Source organism: Rana temporaria, chromosome 13 (assembly GCF_905171775.1).
Source record: "Rana temporaria chromosome 13, aRanTem1.1, whole genome shotgun sequence".
Lineage (NCBI taxonomy): Eukaryota > Metazoa > Chordata > Amphibia > Anura > Ranidae > Rana > Rana temporaria.
In genome coordinates, this window is record NC_053501.1 from 45294640 (window position 1) to 45309834 (window position 15195).

The following is a 15195-nucleotide window of genomic DNA, read 5'->3' on the forward strand; positions in this document are numbered from 1 at the left end:
CGGCGACGCGCGTAGCGTCATTCCGTATTCCCGGACGGCTTACGCAAACGACGTTCATTTTTAAATTTCGACGCGGGAACGGCGGCCATACTTTAGACAGCAATACATTTGCTCTCTAAAGTTAGGGCACCAAAAACGACGACTAACTTTGCGACGGGAAACTAGACTAGCGGCAACGTAGCGAATGCGAAAATCCGTCGTGGATCGCCGTAACTCCTAATCTGCATACCCGACGCTGGTTTACGACGCAAACTCCCCCCAGCGGCGGCCGCCGTACTGCATCCTAAGATCCGACAGTGTAAAACAATTACACCTGTCGGATCTTATGGATATCTATGCGTAACTGATTCTATGAATCAGTCGCATAGATAGAAACAGAGATACGATGGCGTATCAGGAGATACGCTGTTGTATCCCTTTTGTGAATCTGGCCCATAGATCTTACCAATAGAATCCCCAAGAGATAGAAGAAATTGTCAGATGGTCAAACTCTTGAATAAGCCATGGAGGACCCTTTCGTTTATTAACCACTTGCCGACCACTACACACCGATATACATCGGCACAATGGCAGGGGTGGGCAAATGGGCAGACAGGTACGTCCCCTTTAATTTTTCCACCAGCGGGGGCACGCGATCCCACTGTGTACTCCGTGACCATGCCTGTGGGAGTGGAAAACTCAATGTTCGCCGACGGCCTGCGATTGTGACACGGAGAGGCAGAACTATGTAAACAAGGCATTTCCCTGTTCTGCCCAGTGACATGACAGGGATCTACTGCTCCCTGTCACCGGAAGCAGTGATCGCTGTTCTGTCAGTGGTAGCCCATCCTCCCACAGTTAGAATCACTCCCTAGGACACACTTAACTCCTTGATCGCCTTGTTTAACCCCTTCCTTGCCAGTGTCATTTACACAGTAATCAGTGCATTTTTATAGCACTGATTGCTGTATAAATGACAATGGTCCCAAAATAGCATCAAAAGTAGCCGATGTGTCCGCCATAATGTCACAGTCACGATAAAAATCGCAGATCAACGCCAAAAATTATTAATAAAAATGCCATAAATCTATGCCTTATTTTGTAGACGCTATAACTTTTGCGCAAACCAATCAATATACGCTTATTGCGATTTTTTTTACCAAAAATATGTAGAAGAATACATATCGGCTTAATTATAGCACAAAGTAGAAAATATATACCGTATTTATTGCGGTATAACGCGCTCCCGCGTATACCGCGCACCCCTAAAGTGGCCCCCTAACCTGTGGAAAAAATGTTTTTTTGTTTTTTTTGTACTTACAGTTTTGGTGTCTTGCGCGGCGTCCATCAGCGGCCTCGTCGGGTCCGGCGTCCTTCTGCTGCTTCGGGTGTCCTCTTCGGCGGGTCAGGCGTCCGTCCTCTTCGGCGGGTCGGGTGTCCTCTTCGGCGGGTCGGGTGTCCTCTTCGGCGGGTCCGGCATCCTTCTGCAGCGTCCTCGCGGCGTCCTCACGTCCTCCCCGCTCGTTTCCCACTCGGGTATCTTCGGGCAGGCTCGGCAACTGTCGCGCTGACGTCCTGTACGCTCAGGACGTCAGTGCGAGAGGCGCCGAGACTGCCCGAAGATACCCGAGTGTACTGCGCTCGGTATATGCCGGCGCAGTATTCAAACCCGTGGCGGGAAAGCGGGTATCAGCGTATATCGCGCACCCACGATTTTGCCCTGATTTTCAGGGCAAAATACTGCGCGGTATACGCCGATAAATAGGGTATATTTTTTTTCAAAATTGAAGCTCTTCTTTTGTTTATAGCGCAAAAAATAAACATTGCAGAGGTAATCAAGAAAGCTCTATTTTTGGGGAAAAAAAAGGACGTCAATTTTGTTTGGGTGCAACGTCGCATGACCACGCAATTGTCAGTTAAAGCGACGCAGTGCCGAATCGCAAAAAATGGCCCGGTCATTGGGCAGCCAAATCCTACGGGGCTGAAGTGGTTAACAGACATTAAATATTGCACTTTATTTATTGATGTTTTGTATAGGTTTTCTGTATCTGTGAACCTGTGCAGTTTTTGTTTTCTGTTTTTTGTGTGATATCTTTGATACTTTCTTAAATTCTAGATGACTGCAGTAACACATGCAAAGCAGTTTTACACAAGCAAGTGTAAATGATACTTGGCCTGTTGCACCCTATCCTCCATGCTGGGGAAATGAGCCTTACTGGCTGTCAAGGACAAGAAATTCACAGCTATGAAGGTTATGCTAATTTAAGTAACAGTGTGCTTTCCTGGAGGGAAACTCCTCCGTGGAAATGGGAATAGGGGAATAAAACGAAAGGCAGCATGTAAAATATAACAATAGCACTGATATTTCCTCTCTCCCAGGTCAGGGAAGATGTTATGTTTTTATAACAGAAGGCTGTTTTAAGGTGAAGCTTGAGATAAGTATAAAAACACTAATAATATAGTTATGCCATTATATAAAACAAATAATTGTATATAAGATACCGCAGGCATAACTATCTGAATCTGTCTTGATTTCAACCTTTGCCATCCCTTGCATGGACACATTTAGGCCTAGTTTACACTTGTGATTGGGGAGAGAGTATTTTTTTAATGCCCCCAAGTTACAAAAACGGCAATATATGTTGGTATACACATTCCGCAGCAAAAATGGTCTCCCCAAAATTACTGTCTGCTTAATGCAAGTGAAAACACACTACACTCAAGTAAAGGGAGCTTCGCCGCAAGCGCCTCATGGTGGTGAAGGTTTTTAGGGGCAAAACAGGCGATGAGGAAACATCATAATGCCTTCTCACTGCACCTTCTCAAAAGGGTCCCACTGCGGATCACTCTCAGGCCCCGTACACACGACCAAGTTTCTCGGCAGAATTCAGCCAGAAACTCGGTCGTGTGTACACTTCTCAGCGAGGAACCCGTCGAGGAACTCGTCGGGCCGAAAAGAGAACATGTTCTCTATTTTCTCGTTAGTCAATGGGAAAAGTCGGCCCGCCGAGTTCCTCGGCGGCTTCCACACTGAACTTGACGAGGAACTCGATGTGTTTGGCACGTCGAGTTCCTCGGTCGTGTGTACGGGGCCTGAGGTTCATGTTTTTTCACCCTAATGCATCCTAACCTGCATATGAAGCCTCGTACACACGACCGAGGAACTCGACGGGGGCGAAAGACATCCTTTTTTCTCGTCGAGTTCCTTGTTAGGCTGTTGAGGAACTCGACAAGGCAAGTTTCTCCATTCCTGTCGAGGAAAAAGAAGACATTCTCTCTTTTTGGCTCGACGGGATCCTCAACAGTTTCCTCGTCGAAAAATGTACACACGACCGGTTTCTTCGGCAAAAAAGAAAAACCAAGCAAGTTTCTTGCTGGTTTTTGCTGAGAAACTTGGTCGCGTGTACGAGGCTTCAGCCCTGTACACACGGCCCAGAATCTCGTCAGGAAAAAAACGTTGTTTTTCCTGACGAGATTCTTGGCAAGAATCTCTTGCCGGCTGAGTGCACAGACACTCCATTCAAACTAACCGCAGTTCTTTTGAATGGCATAAACGCAGTGACGTCATCGACTATGACGAGCATGCTGGTTTTTGCAGAGAAACTCGGTCGTGTGTACGAGGCTTTAGCCTTTAAAATTAGCACTTTTGAATTCGAAAGTTCGAGTCCCATAGACTTCAATGGGGTTCTAAAAGTTTGCGCGAATGTTCGGTCCGTTCGAAGGTTCTGGTGCGAACCGAACGGGGTGTTCGGCTCATCCCTACTGAACATCTACAGATGGAATGGAATGAGTTATATACCGTAATAAGTTTATGGGTGTCAACTGGTTTTTCTTCATATCATAACAGCTTCTCTTCCCATACAAGTCAGCAGGAACAAAAGAAGCAGCTTGAAGCAGGTTAATGCAGCTTAGGCTGCTTTCACACTGAGGCTAAAAATAGCGCCTGCAATGCGCCCTGAAAGAGCCTCTCCTTTCTATCCAGTGTGAAAGCCTGAGGGCTTTCACACTGGAGCATTGCCCTGGCAGGACGCTCCTATAGCACCCCTGGCAATTGAAATCAATGGGGTAGCGCCTCCAAACCGACCGCAAAATGCTGCTTCGGCCACTAGCGGGGGTTAAAATCTCCTCGATAGTGCCCGAAAATCGTGGCAAACACGCCGGTAAAAGGCCGCTAAAAATATCGGCGCTTTACCACCAGCGCACCAAACGCCTCAGTGTGAAAGTACCCTTAAATGAAAGTCAACTGCAGGTCAGGAGATCAACTGCATATACAATGGATCTCTCAATTAATTCTGAATGATCTGCAAATCATTTCAAACTAATGTCAACTGCAAGCTGATTGCATGTGACAGTACACTGCATTTTTCAATCAACACTAGGCCAAAGTCATGTAACCCAGGCCCTAAAGCCATTTTTATTTTAAATAAATTATATGAAGTACCTCAGCACTGCAGTAGTGGTATTCTTTATCTTGCCTCTAGCAACTTTCTCCCCCAAATCATCAGGAAATGCTGCCTCCTAACTGTTCTAGCAGAAACATTTTCTGACAAGAAGACCAGTCACCTCAGCCATACCCCCCAACCGTCCCGGATTCCGCAGGATCCTCCCGCAATTTAAAGTGTGTCCCGGGGTCCCGCGGACTAGACTAAAGTCCCGGAAAACAGGGCCCCCGGGCGCGACATTTGGTGGGGCGACATTCCGTGCCTCCATGTTTGTTTTCGTTACAGTGCAGTCATACACCATGGAGCGGGCTGCAGCAGGCGGATGGAGCAGACGGGGAGTCGGGACAGAGCGGTATTTGCACAGGTAGGAGAACCCCCCGCTCAACAACTTTGATCCCCCCCCCGGCTCAACAACTTTAACTTTGATCCCTGCCCCCCCCCCCCTGCTCAACAAGATGTCCCGCACTGGATTTTTTAAATGTTGGGAGGTATGCCTCAGCTGACTAGCTATTTACTGGATGACTGGTCTCATCATTTTGCAGGGTACTCACAAGACATAGTACTGCAGATTTCTATCTGCACTGCTGGAAGATGATCCTACACAGGTGATGACTTGGGGACAAGGTGCTTTGGGGTGGTGGTGGGGGGGGGGCAGAGACTCATCAGTTGTTAAGGACACAGTGCCTGGCTTTCCACTCTGCTCCTTAGCAACCAGCTATACACTGTGGGGTTGATTTACTAAAGGCAAATCCACTCTGCACTACAAGTGCACTTGAAAGTGCAGTCGCTGTGAATCTGAGGGGAAGATCTGAACTCAGGGGAAGCTCTGCTGATTTTACTATCCAATCGTGTACAAGTAAAAAAGCAGTTTTTTTTTTCTTGCATCTCCCCCTCGGATCTACAGTGACTGCACTTCCAAGTGCACTTGCAGTGCACTTGTAGTGCAAAGTGGATTTGCCGTTAGTAAATAAACCCCTGTGTGTTAAAGAGGCGAAAATGCATGAAAACTGCATGCAAAAACACATCAAAAACCTGGGTTTAAAAATGCAAAATGCACCACAAAACAAGCCTGAAAACCGCATCAACTGCAACCGCATTAATGCAAGCCTAGGGTAAAAGGTCTGTATACACAGGCTTTTTTAGGTTCTGATATGCATTTGTGAAGCAGGTTGGAAAAATCTAGAATGCAATGCCTTGATTTAAATCATATGGAGCAGTATTCCTTTGCATTTTTTTGCGAGACTTTGCTGCTGCCTTGTAAATCCTTTCTGTTATATGGCCATATAATCCATTTACATAGACAGCTGACATACTCACTTCTCTCTGTTTGCTTTTTCTGCCTTTTCTTGCAGAGCCTTAGCTGCTTTAAGAAATTCTTCAACTGCATCCTTCACAGCATCTAGAAAGAAGTACAACAGAACTTAGAGGTATAGTGTTATGAGCGAACTAACCTGCAGTCTACTCATTGGGGTTGATTTGAAAAGAAAAATAGGATGTTCACTTTGCATAGGGAATTTGTATTGTGCAAGGGGACTTTCCCAAGAACTGTATGGTGACATTTTTCTTGGCAATGAAAACCCAATCACATTCAAGAAAAATTTAAAAAACTGCATTTTTACTTGGAAAAATGGAAATCAGCAGATTCATCTTACTCACTAACCTCTGGGGAAAATTCCATTTGCATGGAGGCTAAAAAAAAAAGTTATTACCGTATTTATCGGCGTATAACACGCACAGGCATATAACACGGACCCTAACTTTAAGAGAGAAGTTTCAGGGAAAAAACGTTTCCATAGCCCCCTGCGTATAACACGCAGGCACAGTTTACCCTCTATTTTCAGGGTAAAAAAGTGAAGGTATACGCCAATAAATACAGTAATTAGTTATGAGCATAAAGGGACCTTTCTATACATCTGAAAATATCCACTCCAAGGAGATTCTATTGGTTTGCTTTTGTATGATAGTACTGGGCTGGATGGTGGCCTCCTTTGAGGGGATGATGTTTTATACGTTTTACTCTAGGCTTCTGCAGCTCAATGTTCTGACTGCAAGCTTTTTCAGTCTCCAAACCAGCCCATACCCCTGTCTTCTAAGGCCAGGATGTTGTGGGCGTGGTGGCTGACCAGGACTGCATTGTTATCAGGGAAGTCATTTCTCCCATCGATCTAGACTGTTCCCATGATGAATTTCAGCCTTTTAAGGGATAGAGACAATCCAAAAGACTTGGTCATCAAGGGAGTCCAGACTTTCCATTAACATTTTGGACCTATAGGCAATTCTCCTGTTCCTTCACCAGTGATCCAACCAGCTTCAGGGACAATCGACAGGGGTTCAGTTGGACAACGCCACAGTAGTGGCTTAGAGCAACCCATCAAGGCATTTTAAGAAGCAGTGTGGCCCCTTGAGAGATGCACTTAATTTTGGCTTGGGCTGAAAGGCACGTCCTGGTTTTGTCCGTAAGTAGACAATTTGCAGGTGCACTTCCTCAGCTACTAGCGCCTGCATGCAAGGGAACGGTTTCTTTACCCTGAAGTGTTGCTGAACATCTGTCACCATAGAGACAGACCAGACATGGATCTAATGGCATCCTGTTTCAACAATAAAGTAGACAGGTTCGTGACCAAGACCAGCAATCCTATGGCTGTTGGAGAGGACATACTGGTGACCCCATGCGATCACTTTTCTCTGATCAACACCTTTCTTCCAGTACAGATTCTTCCTTGGCTTTGCAGGATTGATGTGAAACTTGATATTTGGACATCCTCTGTCTCCTAGGAGATCTGTGAGAGTTCCCTAACGACCTGAACTGCTGTCTCAAGGTGTCTTCACAGTGGCTGGTTTTGATGGCTTGGTAATGAAGGCCCAGATTCTGAGGGGGCAGAGTCTCCCTGACTCCAATTATTCCTATGCTTCTAAAGGCTAGGAAGTCAACCTTATGGAAGGTCTATCATTATACTTGGAAGGCTTTCCTTGTGTGATGCAAGGAACAAAATTCCACCATAGACAAATATCTGTGGGACATATCCTGACTTTTCTCCAATCTGGACCAAATCAGCACTTGGACTTGAGTACCCTTGGCTTTTCAGAGACCTTTGACCACTCACACTCTGGCGAATACCTTTTTTTAAGGGAGTAGCTCACACATCTTCCCTTGTTTTGAGACCTAAAGCTTCCTTTCTTCCTAAGGTGGTCTCGTTTTTTTCAGAACATCATTCTGCCTTCTGTTTGTCTGGCTCCAAAGTATCCTAAATAGATTTTACTCTACTTTGTGGATGTGGTGGGAGAAGTGTGGGTTTACCCATTAGCCATTGCTTCTACCTGTAAATCAGATAAGCGTTCTTTTCTGCCCACAGGCTCTCGCAAGGGGTGCCTTGCATCTCATTCCACTATTTCTAGGTGGATAAGGCAGCTTACACCTTGAAGAGGAAGGTTCTTCTCTTTCCTGTTAGGGCTCACTTGACCCATTTTGGCAGTACCACTTGGGCTTTTCAGTATCAGTCATGTTTCTCAGATTTACAAGGCTGCAACTTGGTCAGTGCACAAATTTGTGAATTTCTACCACACAGATATTCAGGCCTCTGAGGTGCTTCAAGCTTCTCTGAGTTCAGGACCTGATTCCATTTTTTTTGGGCTGTTGACATTGTTTCCATATTGCCCACCCCTCAGTTTTATTACTCAGGAATTTTAATGGTCAAGACTTAAAGGAGCCTTTGTCCTGTACTGTACAACGAAGAAATAAAGATTTTTGACATTTATGGTAAATCTTTTTCTAGGAGGATAGTACAGGGCAAAATAATACCCTCCCCACAGTCCTGGCACTTTTTTGTATTGCTTGCTACAAAACTGAGGATTGCTGGGAGTGGGAGGGGTTATATGGGCTGTCCTACAATTTGGCTTGCCAGTGTCCAATCACCTGAAGGTGGTTGTATATAACCAAGGATCTATGATTAAGGGAGCCCATGTTCTGTACTGTACTCCAAGAAGAAGATTTTACTTGTAAGTCTAATCCTTATATTTCTTGTCCTGGAGTCACTAAAGGATCTCCTTAGTGGACTCACAGAAAGCAGTAAAAACTTCACAAATACAGATGTTCTAACCCTTCCGTACTGTAATAAATATTAAAATAAAAAAGGTCTTGGCTGGAGTTTAGCACTGACATCCTAATGCTTACCCAAAGATAGGTTATGTTCCTGAAATGTAAGTCCATAGATGGTTTGTAATTCACTGACAATTGACTTTAGTGTCTCCGCATACTGCAGACAGTCAAAATTCAAGATGACATCATCAGCCAGACGTAGAGCCAATTCACCCCAAATTCTTCCAACAGCTTGATGATACTTAAATCCTCGGTCCAAAAGACGTGACACCAGATCCACCGTTTCATAAACAGAATGATACATGGGGTACGAAGCTATAGTATATTTCTGGAATTGAAAGCATACCGTTTTCAGAATGTAACAGAAAGTCCTTAGGAAAGAAAAATAACTTGTTCAACTGTTTTGTTTTTAGATCAGATGAAACAGTTACAGAGGAGCACTGTTTCTTATGCGTTGGGTTCAATTCGAACAGCATTCATACAAGAATAGGCATCTGTTTGAATATAATTTTGTAATTTTATTGGCTTTGGTTGAAAATAATCCCGGTTTGTTGTGTGTTCACTGTGCTAGGTGTTTGGCATTAGTTGACCATCAGTCCATAATTAAACTAAAATTAAGACAAATATTAAACAAATCCTGTAGCTAAAGTGCTCATGCTCATAACATTCTGTAAAGACAGGTGCTCTTCTTGTGCTCACTTCAAATGCCCCACATGGATGCGCACTCACTCTGGATATTGACCACCTATCTATCCACCCAAAACTGAAAGCTGATTGGCTTCTATGCAGAGCTGCACCAGATTTTGCACTTGCCAGTTTTAGTAAATCAACCCCATTAAATTCTGACAGGGGGACCCCCCCCCCCATCCAACCAGAATATACTGATCAGCCCTCAAAGCTAAAGGCTGGATGATATGTTTAGTGCAGTAAAACACTTTTGGTAGGTATAGTGTGCAAAATACTCTCCAAATGCGGGACATTTTAAGCTAACTGGAACAGCCTGGAATTTTATTGTGCTCTAGAGCAATTAAATCAGCAAATGTGTGTTTAAGGAAGCCTTTACGACTCTAAGATTGTGAAGGTGAAGTACCCCATGTATTTTTGATGCCCATAAACTTTTTTAGATTTCATATTCTTTATTAATTGTCTTCATCATATAAAAACAGGTTACAACCATATTAATTCATACAATTAAACTTTCTTATTTCACATATATCATAACCTATTTAAATGTCTCCCCTTTACTCTATTTCCTTTCCCTAGCCCTCCCTCCTCCCTCCCCTCTGCTTTACTATCCGGGTTAATGGGTTTTTCCTTTTCACATGGGATATCCCATTTTTTCCAACCATGGGTTCCACATCTTACCAAATTCCCTGATGTTTCTTCTCTTAGTATATACTACCTTTTTATTCCATATTGTTTCAGTAACTGCGTTAGCCCACTTTCTTACTGATGGGGGGTTTTCTGCTTGCCATCTTTGAGCAATTAATTTTCTTGCTTGAAAGAGGCACCTCAACACTGCTTTTATTGTACTGACTACACTTATTTCTTCCCCTAAACCCAAAATACACATTCTGGCGTCCATCTCCAACTTCGTTTTATATGTCATATTTAGAACATTAAGGATCCCCAGTCAATACCTAAACAATTTTGGGCACCTCCATAGCATATGTATTAAGTCCCCCGTATCCTGGCACCTGGGGAATCTCGCGTCTACTCTCCACCCAAAATTGAATAATCTTTTTGGTGTATAATACATCCCATGTATCATCTTCAAAAATGAAAACTTCTGTGCAGGCGAGATTGTCACCATGTGTCCTCTCTTCAATATCTTCTTCCATTGTCCATCTGTTATGATCCCCAGGTCTTCCTCCCATTTCTCTCTGCTTTTAAGCTGTTCTGGGCCCTCAATACTTCCCTTACATATGTATGGGTATATTTCAGATATAAACCCCCTCATCCTACTCCCACCACCCAATTTCTGTGCGATGAGGGACCTATCCCGTATTGGTCCTGCTCTATCAAACTGGACATTTTAAAGCATGTCTAATTTGAAGATATCTGTAAAACATATAATTGGGTACATCATATTCCTCTCTTAGAGCAGCAAACATTTTTAAGGTTCTTCCTTCATATAACTGAGCCTGTCTGACTATCCCCTTTGCTGCCCATTCCCTAATTTCCCGACTGTCTCCAGCTCCTGAAGGTTCCTGTTATTCCACAGATGCCCATACACTTTACATGTGAGGATGGACATGACCAATGCACAAAAACTGGTGCAAACAAAACTAGAAGCAAAACAAGTAGTTGTTACCTTTATCAACAACCAGAGTCTTGCTCAATGTTAAAGCATGATACTGATTGGCTGTTTGCCACTCCTTACCTTCTGCTCCAGTGTTTGTAAGTCAGTACCACTAACTGAGAGAGGAAGTAGAGGAAAATAGGAACTAGCATGGCAGCTAGTGGTCCAATTGCTCCCACAGCAGGGCCAGCTGTCTAAATTTCCAAACAGCAGCTGCATCTAATTGGATACAGCCACTCTTCAGCAGACAACCAGTCATAATCTGTACAGTGTATGGCCATATTTAGACAGTTTATGGTCAAAATTTTAGCAAACATCAGGATATTCCTCTATTTAGATCAAATAAATGTAAGCCAATAGGATAAGTGAAAATAAAGTGGTTTTTGGTTTATAAAGGTGCAATGGGCCTTTAAGGCTAAGTTCACCTTTTGATAAAAAAACAAATACATTTTTAATAATTACAAAATTTGAATTTTTATTTTTTTCTTGCAGGAGCCTGGAAAGCATTGCACCTACGAACACTGGATCGAGGGTGTTATGTGTGCTCCTGTAGACATATTCTCCCGCTTTCAACCCATACCTCTGTATGGGCTTTCTGTTTGAAAGCCAGAATACACATCAGTGGACTATGAGAGCGCTCATTAGAGCCCTCAAAGCCATTGAAACTACAAGTCTGTCTGCCAGAAGGGAAGATGGTACTTGTAGATTATTCTTTCACAGGAATCTGTTGTGTTGCTTTCAAAAACTGACAGTGGGGGGCGGGGAGAAGAACAGGAATAAAAGGTAGGAGCGGAAACATGTTCCAAAGGTGAACTTAGCCTTTAAATAGCCCCTCAGGGTTACAGAAGCTTCCTCCATCTCTCCTCTTCCTGTGCCAAAAGCCAGCTTCTCATTATTTTCCTTTTTTTTTATATAAAGACAAGAATTGACACCGAAAAAAGTAAAGTGTAAAATGTACACTAAAAATTATCAATCAATCCAATAAAAAGGAAAAAATACAACAAAACATTTTTGTTTCAATGAAATTTTGCCAATGACAAAAACAGTATATCAATAATGCTGAAATCATGCCGCTTTATCTCGTTAGCACACTACTATAGACAGTTGGAAAAAGTCTTCCATAGGTGTACAGTTTCTGGAGTGTCCATAAGGTAAGAGGCAGCTGAGAGATAAAAAAAACCTTACCTAATGCCACCCCTAGGGTATGCCACTTGAAATACTGAATGATTATCTTTAAAGCAATGAGCCTGAATAATTATATGAAGATCGGCCATAAATATCAACAAACATTTGCATATAATATTAAAACTTCTATCGGAAAGACATTTCCATTTTAGCGTGCAGTAAGTGTGAAAAAAAGCTTTGCATTATTTATCTCTCTTCACAGTACCTGGTCGTATGTGTAAAGCAAATCTGCTGCAGAAATTCCAGTAATTTGCAGAAAAGGTGAATAATCACTTCCTGATCCCAAGCTGTTCACACTGCAATATATGAAAGATATTTTAAATATTATGCATTATAATTAGTCATAGTCAATATTCTCTGACTCTGAACCTATGCTACCAATCTATAAGTAATTAAATGATTTGATTCCCTTTGTTTCTGCGACATTCAAGGCCAAGTCTTACATATTGTAAGCAGATGGCAGAGATTGCACTGCTTTTTTTTAAGGACTGTATATAAAATATAAGTGCAACCATTGAATGTTTAAATGCCCTATTTGGTATAGTTGCTAGCAAGTTGCATCGCATGCTATCTTATTTGAAATTTCAGTGGCAAGATATTTCCATTAGAACCATCACTACCACACAACTGTGTCAGGTCTTACAAAGTCAAATAATGGTTTCCAAGTCCCTGGAGAATTAGACTTGGGTTTTTTGTGCATCACTGTGGGAAGTGAGATTTACAAAGTTAAGCCTCGTACACACGACCGAGGAACTCGACGGGCGAAACACATCGTTTTCCTCGTCGAGTTCCTTGTTAGGCTGTCGAGGAACTCGACAAGGCAAGTTTCTCCATTTCCGTCGAGGAAAAAGAAGACATGCTCTCTTTTTGGCTCAACAGGATCCTCGACAGTTTCCTCGTCGAAAAATGTACACACGACCGGTTTCCTCGACAAAAAAAAAAATCCCAGAAAGTTTCTTGCTGGTTTTTGCCGAGAAACTCAGTCGTGTGTACGAGGCTTCAGCCCTGTACACACGGCTCAGAATCTCGTCAGGAAAAAAACTTTGTTTTTCCTGACGAGATTCTTGGCAAGAATCTCTTGCCGGCCGAGTGCACAGACACTCCATTCAAAATAGCCGCAGTTCTTTTGACTATGACGAGCATGCGCTTGTCACATTCAATGCTACACCCTACCTATGCCTTGGAAGCTACCGCGCATGCGTCAAAGTCATTTCGAGCATGCACGGGTTTCCATGGAGAGGTAAGTATACACACGCTCGGGTTTCTCGGCAGGAAAACACTGCCGAGAATCTCACGACGAGAAAATTGAGAACATGTTCCCTATTTTTCTCATCTAGATTCTGGGCAGTTTTCTTGACGAGAAACCTCAAAGCCTCGTACACACGCACGGTTTACTTGTCAAGAAAGCACTGCCAGCGGTTTTCTTGCCGAGAATACAGAGCGTGTGTACGAGGCTGTACAGAGGGAAATTGCTCTATTAGAGTCTCCACGAGAGACTCCATTAGATCCTCCAGTTGGTAAAACCCGTCAGTGCCCATCAAAAACCAAAATATCGGCCATTTAATGAGATTTTTTTGCTTTGCGAATATTTGCAACATATTAAGCTACAACTTGTATTACTGGAGAGCAGTATGCCTCTTGTCTGCCATTATTTGTTTCAAAACATTAGGCTAGTAAGAGGTCCCATCTGCCTACATGATGACCATGCATCATGGCAGCATACAATGGGAATTAAATATTAAATAACACGCGTGGGATGCAGAAAATATATTTAGGTCATACTGAATTTAAGAATACTTGTCAGCTAATGCTTTCTTCATTTATAAATTATCAGTCCTATGAAATTAAGGCAGCAGAACCTAACACCACCGTATACAGATTTAGATGCTGCAGGAAAGGAAAATTACCAACAGGTATTGAATAGAAGATCCCTCATGGGGTTTTTTTTTAGCAGCAAAAAGGTGTTGAAGACAAGTGACAATAATTTTCTTAAGAAGTTAATTTTACTTTATTTTTATCATAATATCAAAAAATAAATAAATAGGCATGAATACATAGGAGTCATAAAAAGTATTTCTGGCCTTGACATTAAAACGTCAACAACAGAAAAAATGCACATATACTCAAGTTAGGTATGAAACCATAGATATTGTGTAAAATTTTGCATTAGTCCCTACATGTTTTGACCTATTACCAACAGGTAAAACTATTTTCAGATTTTTTTTAGTAAAGTAAAGCCCTGTACACACGGGCCAAATGTCGGGCGACATTCGGCCTGTGTGTTCTGCAGTCGGCTGGCTTCTGTCGAAGGGGCATGACCGAAAAAGTTCCGCAAGCCAGCTACCAATCAGCTCTTTCAGCTGGGCTCATCGAAAACTAGCGGTGTACTAGGCTAAGGGTAAGGTTGGAACCCCTATCAGTTTTTTTATTGCTGTCTACATTGCAGATTTTACCGCCTTTCCTGTCTGATGAAACTAGTGACTGTGACAGTAAGTGAGACCCCGGTAGCTGTAAAAACATGACAGGGGTTCTAATCATTTTTCACGCTATTTAAAAAGGGAAAAAATGCTTTGGGCATGATGCAGTAAATAGAATGCAGTGTAGCAGCCAATATATATGGCTGCCTTGTAATCCCTTGTAAATAGAGTGATTCCCAAACTGTGTGTCGTGGCAAACTATTGAAGTTTTGAAAAATATTTTAAATTGCTAGAGAGATCTCGGGACAACCTAATCGTTCTAATTATATTATAATAATAGAGACTGTTCCATTCCAATTTGCTGCTTATAAATAAAGTTTGTTCATTGATTAGTGATTGAGAAATACTTCAAGTTTGGATTACACTTTAATCTGATTTGCCCTGTAAAAATAAATAAGTTTGTCACTACAAAAATTGTTAAATCTTTTCAGGCGTGCCATGAAAACTTTTAGATCTTTTTGGTGCCCCGCAAGACATAAAAGTTTACTGTAATATAACATATTGTTTTTCTATAAGCAAGACATCCACTTTCTGTACATACTGTGGGAGATTCGGATCATGAGAAGATGGTATATTCTTAACCCAGGTGTCAAATACTGATCTTCGTCCTGCTCGAATTTCATCAGGGTTAGGATTTTCTACCTTTTTATGTATAGAAACAAGATTTCAATATTAGGCAGATTATTCATTTAAAATTATTATTTTATTTATAAT

The 15195-nt window shown here is 42.4% G+C and overlaps 1 protein-coding gene across 1 annotated transcript in view; it reads right to left on the reverse strand.

Annotated features, from left to right (window-relative positions):
- LOC120920234 (putative N-acetylated-alpha-linked acidic dipeptidase) overlaps positions 1 to 15195 on the reverse strand; it is a 111696-nt gene that overhangs the window by 20645 nt on the left and 75856 nt on the right. Inside the window, exons 13-16 of the mRNA XM_040332193.1 lie at positions 15023 to 15123; positions 12210 to 12300; positions 8593 to 8845; positions 5739 to 5820 (exon numbers count right to left, since the gene is read on the reverse strand). Of these exons, the coding sequence (XP_040188127.1) occupies positions 5739 to 5820; positions 8593 to 8845; positions 12210 to 12300; positions 15023 to 15123 (527 nt within the window). The remainder of the gene's footprint in view (positions 1 to 5738; positions 5821 to 8592; positions 8846 to 12209; positions 12301 to 15022; positions 15124 to 15195) is intronic.